At 37.8% G+C, this 7,928-nt stretch overlaps 2 protein-coding genes and 1 long non-coding RNA gene across 3 annotated transcripts in view; 2 read left to right on the plus strand and 1 right to left on the minus strand.

Moving 5' to 3' along the window:
• Positions 1-2,126, plus strand: part of fgd5a (FYVE, RhoGEF and PH domain containing 5a) — a 56,080-nt gene extending 53,954 nt beyond the window's left edge. Inside the window, exon 21 of the mRNA XM_008320336.3 lies at positions 116-2,126. Within this exon, the coding sequence (XP_008318558.1) occupies positions 116-152 (37 nt within the window). The 3' untranslated portion in view covers positions 153-2,126. The remainder of the gene's footprint in view (positions 1-115) is intronic.
• A 2,089-nt stretch (positions 2,127-4,215) lies between these two features.
• On the minus strand, positions 4,216-5,340 carry LOC112487747 (uncharacterized). Its single transcript, XR_003051139.1, has 3 exons — positions 4,912-5,340; positions 4,627-4,689; positions 4,216-4,551 (listed from the first exon to the last, which is right to left on the minus strand). It is a non-coding gene; the product is annotated as an uncharacterized LOC112487747 (long non-coding RNA).
• A 223-nt stretch (positions 5,341-5,563) lies between these two features.
• LOC103386180 (protein kinase C delta type-like) overlaps positions 5,564-7,928 on the plus strand; it is a 19,555-nt gene continuing 17,190 nt past the window's right edge. Inside the window, exon 1 of the mRNA XM_008320335.3 lies at positions 5,564-5,752. The gene's annotated coding sequence lies outside the window, so the exon portion shown is untranslated. The remainder of the gene's footprint in view (positions 5,753-7,928) is intronic.

The raw sequence follows: 7,928 nt of genomic DNA on the forward strand, positions 1-7,928 counted from the left end.
GTCAAGTGAAAATTTGGAAAATCTGAAAAAAATATTTTGTTTTTTTTTATCATTGACACATCTGATCTGACATTGAGAGAGTCGATCAACCTCATTCTGTTGTTTTGTTCTTCAGGTGGGTGAATGCCATTGAGGAGGCCACAGTTTTATAGCACCCCCTGCTGTCTGTGACTGCTGAAACTCCTGCGTGGAGCATAACAAAGCTACCTGCTGCATCTGAACTCACGCCATTGATTGTTGTGACATCATAATCACAAGTTGCATCTTTGGGAAGATGGACACCAGTTGGCCTCCTCTTAGTTCTTGACTACTGTATATCTTCATGTGAAGCCACCTTTTTTTTATTCTTCTAGATGAAACCTCAGAGTTACACTTTAAATAAAGCACTCAAATGAGTCCATTAAAAATCCTCAAACTGCTACTGGATTAACAAGCACTCTGAGTCCACTCTACCTTAGGCCATTCCCTTCATTCACAGGAGACCTAATCAACAGTTTCTGAGTTATGGTGCTTACAGACAGACAGACACATTATGAAACTCCCATGGAGGATTAAAGAACTCCACTGAAGTTTCCACATACCGTTCATGAAATGGTGTTGAGAGATTCCAGTTTTTCAGGAATATATACACAGTACGGTGAGGTATGCACTGCAGAAACAGCTGCTGACGTAAGTTATATATATACGAGTTTGTGTAAAGGGACGGCGATACACAAGTGAGCAGACATTTTTAACCATCATGTTGTGCTTCTGTTTTGATTTTTGTTCTTGTGCTTGTATTAAATCTGCACAGCTTTGGAATGAAATGATGCCTTGTGTTCAGTAAAACCTTTCTTCATAATTTGCCACGCCTTCCTAACACGCTGAGGATGAGGTCATCCGTTTTGATGCCATGGAATCTGTAGCAGATGAATGAAGAATGTGCCTGAAATGAAACTGTTCTTCTCAATTCTTCATGTTATCACAGTACTGTGCTCCTCTTACGTCCTAACCAGAGACAATTATAATATTTGTTGTTTTGTTGTTTTGTTTTAGGTTTTTTAACTCATCTACTGTTATACACATTAACATCTAGTTATTATCTGGAGAGAAGAATATACAATTTTTAGAAATGACATTTTTCATGTAAATGGACACCCGCATGTAGTTGCAATCGTAAAGGATAATTCAGATTTTTGGAAGTGTGGTAACAGGAAGTTTTGACAGAGTCTGGAATGATCCTAGGCCTTGAACACTACCAGCAGTGACAAAACACACAAACAATATAATTATTATATATAATTATTATATATAATTATTTACATAAAGTAATTGCTAACTGTTACCCATTTGTTTTTTTGTTTTTTTACAGCATCTTTATGTATTCCTTTTTCCATTTTTTGAGTATATATGTACACATAATTACATATTTACTTAATGGAGTCTGGTTATCCTTCTTATCGTGTTATAGCAGAAACTTAAGTGTGATTGTTGTCGGCCTTCTATGATTTAGGCTGGTTCCTGGCTTCAGCACAGATAATGTGGCGGTCATTGGTCACTGAAAACGACCATAGTTCAAAAACACTGGACTTTCCCTTTAACCTAGTTGACATCATTTAAAGAACACAGTGAGTTTCAACCCTCAAACTACCTATAACACTGAAATTCTCACTGCTGCTGCTTCTTCAGTACTTTTCTTGCCTTCATTAGCTAAGAATCAATGCCTATGCCTTTTTTTTTATTTACTAATAAAATTGTACCATCTTATAACGTGAGACCCTTCCCACCTTTCAAACACACTATTTGTAAAGCACACAAGTACTGTTTAGCTTTTCTACTCATTTCTTAAGGGTCATATTGATTATTCTAATTCTTATTATTATTATTATGGAATGTACCTCTTGCATTGTAAGTGCATTGTAAATGTTTGTGTACATAGATACATATAAATAATAAACACATTTGAAATGTTTACTGTTTGTGTTTCAGTAAACAAGCCTTGTTGTTACAGGTCACAAACTAAATGAACAATAGAACAGCTAACACGTGATGCAATTAATCAAAATTATTACTGCACTGGTATAGGTTGCTGGGAAACGAACTGAAATAATGAAATAACTTGCACCTATCAGGTGTCGACAACTATGATCCATTCCTACCAACAGACAGATGTCAGCATCAACAAAGACATGATCGATGAGAGCGAAAGAAGATGAATATCTCCAATCAAAAACAACTTTGCTCTGTGTGCTTGTCAATGTTACCGATATGTCTACTGCATCAACAAAGACATGATCGATGAGAGAGAAAGAAGATGAATATCACCATAAATATGCCATTTAAGGAAGTGCTGAAGTACATACAGGCCACATATCATATACTAGCATAGTGTATTATATTATAAGTATGTATATTATACCAAATAAGATAATGATTTGTCCTTAAGTCAGTACAAACATAATACAGACTGCATATATATGTGTATGTGTGTGTGTGTGTGTGTGTGTGTGTGTGTGTGTGTGTATGCAGTATAAAGACCTATTGTGCGAGGATATAGTTGAGAAAATTTCCAGTCAGTGTTTCATTTTTTGTGCGAGGATATAGTTGAGAAAATTTTAATTTCCAGTCAGTGTTTCATTTCAGTCACCAGACACTTTATTTTGATTTTAATATGTGTGTTGAATTGAAGAGAGAACCTATGAGTGAGTGCAGTTTGTGGGAAGTGTTTCATAATTCCATGTTGTAAGAATAAAACGTTGCACTGAAGATGCTACATCTCTAGAACTGCCTGGAGGTGGCAGCAGTGGATCTTTTTAAAATAAAATCTCACGAACAAAAACGACCCTCATTGCTTGTTCATTTTTTTACAGTTGGTAATTTATACTGGAAAGGTATTTGATGAATACAAATATTTTTTATCAAATATTAAAAAAACATCCCTGGAAATATCAGCCCCCTAAGATTATTAGAAAAAGAAAAAAACAAATTAGGCTTTATGTCGAGTTATATGTTGCACTCAACATCTGCACTGTGAGCACAAATCATGTAGTTACAACTTTTCTCTTTCAAAAATGGTGATTGGTGTGATCATTAATCATCTTTAAAAGGCTTGAGTACTCTGCATGACTCTGCATGACTTCATAAACACATCAAGACTATACCATTATACCTAATTAGAGTAGAAATGAAGCAATAGCAAATGAAAAAGAAATTAGGTAGGGGAAGAAAAGACAGGGGTTGTTCCAGATACACGATCCCAGGAGTGTTACTGACCCAATATGAGAGCGAGAGCAAAAGAGAGCCAGAGAAAGAAATATAATTTTAGAATTTAAGTCCACAAAACGACCAACTTACAGAAAGAAGCAATCTACCTTTTATTGTATTTTTATAGATTGAATTAAAATATACCAGTTGGTAAAACCCAATCCACGAGACTATCTAAAATCAGAAAAATTAACAAAAGTTGTGTTTCAATACATAACCCCTAAATACAAGGTCTGTGATAAACAACTACTAATAACAGTCAATTTTTTAACAGGCAGCTGGACAGCCACCTAAGAGACATCTTGTCATGGGGAGACGGGCACCTGTCAACTAAAAACAGTACTATTTCATAAGGATATCATCATCGTTTTTATCGCAATCTTTGTTTTTCTTTCTTTGGTGCTCTCTGCACCAACCAAAATTGTATAAACATGGACTTGTCGTTATCTCAGACTTTAAGGAAAATCAGTGGCAGGAAGGAAAACGATGCCTCTCAGGCATAGATACAGTGAATAACTAAGTGGAGGAAGTATGTCATGGGAGAACGGGATTTGAACACAGTGATCATGACAAATTTAACTTCATCTCTTGATGAAAAGACAACTTCTCTCATTTTGTTATTTTGTTATTTTCATCCCTTCTTTTTTACCATCTCTTCCTCTCTCGTCATTCCTTACTCTCAAATCTTGTCCTGATGCTGTTAATGGGCAAGAAAATCGTCAGGAAATGCCTGAGGTTCATTTGCCAAGATACAAATCACATTCAAAAACCACAAATGAAAACATTTGCACTATTTTTCTGTTCTTAACGAAACTTACACTGTGGTTGCCACTTTGTCAAACCATAAATATCCTCATCTTCCAGGAAGGAATACTGATTGTAGAAGTGATGACACAATCTGCCCTCTGCCTTATTTTATTTGCCTTTATTTTGTTTCTGTTTTGCATAATGCTGAATCAGGTCTGTCTATTTTAAACTGTTTTATTTTTAAAAATTACTTATATTATTTAAATAATATCAGATGTAATTGTAATACTATTTTTGTTGTTTACAATTCATATTGTGCACTATATATTTTTAGGGTTAATACATTTAAAACAATTAAAGCATAGAATATTGGAGACAGGTTTAACTTGAAGACAAATATCTATATTTTGAACATGTTCCCATATGGAGAAAACTGCCTTGTTAAAAGATGACATTTAAGAGTCCATCACTCGTGCTTTTACACGAGTGTTTCAATCTTTTCAGCCCTGTTGTTTCCATCTCTTCAGAGGGTGGCGGTGCATATTTCTCAGTCAAGGTTGTCTGTTCCAAAAAACAGTAAACACGTGAGCGTTCAGCCTTCAAACCAGTAAATCCACAGGTTGGAATTTTTCTTACCAACACACGTCTTAAAGCACTAACAAGAAATGAAATCTTCAACCCTCTGACCCAACATTTCTCCTGCAAAAGAGTGGGGAGTGTCACATGCGGGTGTTAATGTGGAAGTTTTGCTTCCCTATTGTATTAAGTTCCTCTTGAAAACAGCAGCCGGTGAGGTTACTCATCAGTGAGGAAGACCAGGGCTAGATAACAATTCAACTTTTGTTTAGAAAGAAAGAAAGAAAGAAAGAAAGAAAGAAAGAAAGAAAGAAAGAAAGAAAGAAAGAAAGAAATCATGCTGACCTGCAAATATCTGTCATCAGTGATGACCAATGCCAGAATTACTCGGTATCTTTGTTAACATTCAGTCCTGATCACCCCATGTCACGTCACCCTTATGTTGTCTTTTGGCAAACAAATCTTTTTTTTTTATTTGATGACACTTACTGCTTCCTATTAAAATGAAGAAATAGAGCGCACTTAGTGTGCGCGTTTTTTGATGACTAAGCACAAAGTTTGAACGCGGATTTGTGTGTACTTAACGCTGTAACCTCAACAATAGTGTAATGGTATTAAGAGGTTAACGCCAGACCAAAAGGTTATTTTTGGTTTTCAGGATTCATTGGTTCTCCTGCCAGGTGTGTTTTTCTTGCCGCGGGGTTAATATTATGCTGGAGAACATTAACCAAGTTCATGGCCGTCCTTCACTTCCTTGTTTTGTTTTTCAGTCACTGCTACATTGCTTTTAATACAACACAGTGACTGGTAAGAGACCAGCTTTAACAGGCGTGTATAATGTCAGGTTTCCACTGCTGTTGGTCCAGTTTAGCCAGCTAAACATGTGATGTTGTAGTCCACCTGTTGTCGAGAGCGTGTGCGTGCGTTGGGGGAAGTCACCTGGGTGACGTCACGCAGTCACTACTCGCTGCACCAGCGCCCGCTGTCACCACAGAGCAGCAGCAAAGAGCAGCAGCGTCACACACTCACTGTGAGCAGTGTGGGTTGAAAGAGTCAGCACCAGGAGTTGTAGTAAAACAGAAGCAGACTTAAACCCGTCTTTTAAACAGAGCCTGTTTGAAAATAGAACTTTCCGGAAAAGGCAGCAAACGCCGGTGAAAAGTCAGCGAACGTACAGACGGAAGAGGTGAGTTCATGTCACCGTTTCGTGACAAGACGTTAACGGCTCTCGAAACTGTGAGCTTTCTGTGTCTATGTATGTCTGTGTGTTTGTGTACAGTGGGCTTGGTGTGTGAATTTGGATGAATAGTGCCTCGAAGCAGCGGCTTACATCAGGGGTACGACTTCGGGGACTAGCGGTCCTGAAGTACAGTTTCACGGTCAACTGAAAGTCTCTCTCTCTCTTTCTCTCTCTCTCGCTGACTCGTTGTCTTTCTGCTGTAGTAACTAAGGTGTGGTAAAGCCATGTTGTAGGACGTACTTAGTTCTCAGTTAGGTAGCAGTGGCAAAACAGTTTTCCTCACCTGACTGGTTTGGCAACTAGGTTTTAATAGTAGAAGGTCAGAGTTCAACCCGGCATCAAAACTGTGTGAACGCCAGAGGCATGTACACACTGCATTTGGGTTAAACGATCAGCTGTTTTTAGTTTTGTAATTACCTTGTTCCAAATAATTAGTTGTTTAACCAGTATTTTGAGCTAAAAAACACAGATAATTGGTTCTGGGCCTAACCTGTTAAAGCCCTGAAGAGTACATGTAGAGTTACACTTTAGTCCTACAAAAACAGTTTCAGATGAAACAGGGAATCCAGTGCACATCATTTCCACCTGTGAATTGTTATAGGATTTTCCTTTTTTGGGTTCTGTGCCAATCCTTACAAATGCATAATTTTGGAAAATGTATACATTTTTGTACTTGTTTTATATGAGCAAACCTGTTGACTCGTGGGCCACAATGGGTCCTGAAATTTGACAGGCGGGCCAGGTCAGGAGTAGATAGATGGACTGTTCATGTGAACTAAGATAAATGACAAGTTAGGCAAAAATGCGGAAATGCTTTTAGCCTATGGCATCTATTGTGGAAATGTGGGTATTGTGGGGAAAAGGCGGAAGTATTATAATAATATAAATTGATTACATATTTTGGAAACATTTGCTGTATTAAAATGCCAAAAGGGCCTTAGCTGGCCCCCTGGCCATACTTTGCCCATGCCTGTCCTAGGCATTGCTAGGAAAGGTAATAATGTAGATTTCATGTTTTTACTAGCCAAACAAATTCTACCAAAAATGTAACCGTATACAGCAGAGCACTGAGTTGACCCTAGCGTGGGGTAATACTGAACTTAGCTTTGGGTGTGGACCAAAAATGCAGCTTGACGAGGCGTAATGGACTGGTAAATATATTATTATTTAATTAAGCAACCTTGTAGCTTGTCTTGTTGTTATACTGAATATTTTATCATCAGCTCAGCATATACAGTAGAGACAGGTAGTGCATCCTATATCTTTCATCAGCTGCCCATTATTTGTTAAGACCAGCAATGGCTTCTCAGGTTTTACCAGTATTGCTCCATTGCTACATAGACAATGACAATCAAAAAACAACAACACTTGATTCATGGTCATGTTAAAACGTGTTCATAAGTCTAGTTAATGTTGAGCAGCTGCAGCTAACATCGGAGAGTTTCTATACTTAGCTTAAGCAACATGGATTACTACATAGACCGCTTCTTCTTTCTGTTGCTGATGGGTCTTATTTCTTTGTTTGTCATTTGCAGTCGATTTCATAATCTTATACATCACACCTGATAATGGGATGAAGGATAGGGATGGTATATGAAAAATGTTCCGATCACACCTGATAATGGGATGAAGGATATAGATGGTATTTTGCAATGGCAATATTCTATATTTGCGCACTGATTACAGAGCATACTTGTGGTTATGCACAACCTAAACATCTGTATTCACAGTGATTGAAAAATGTTTCTCAATTTGTTACTCTGTTTTGTAAAGTTGCCCACGTTTTTGTGCAAGTCTTGTGTCACACACAAACTAAGCCACTATGGAATACATGCATTGCTTCCTGCAGTTACTTCTGTGTTTCTTTGCATATTTTGTGTAACTTCTTAGTCACTTGTCCTGCTTTCTGTGTGTTCCATGGAAAATGAAGGATTTCATCGCCAACTCCATCCATTTTCATCCGCTTATCTGTTTCCGGGTCGCGGGGGCAGCAGTCTCTATGACTTCCCCCAAATCACACTGCACCGTACCAACCTCCCTGAACCTTCCTGTGGGTGGTGAGTCCACTGGAAGGTCCCAACTGCCCTAACCGGGATTCGATCTTGCCCATGTTAATTTGTAT

Source organism: Cynoglossus semilaevis, chromosome 11 (assembly GCF_000523025.1).
Source record: "Cynoglossus semilaevis isolate Cse_v1.0 chromosome 11, Cse_v1.0, whole genome shotgun sequence".
NCBI classification, from domain to species: Eukaryota; Metazoa; Chordata; class Actinopteri; order Pleuronectiformes; family Cynoglossidae; genus Cynoglossus; species Cynoglossus semilaevis.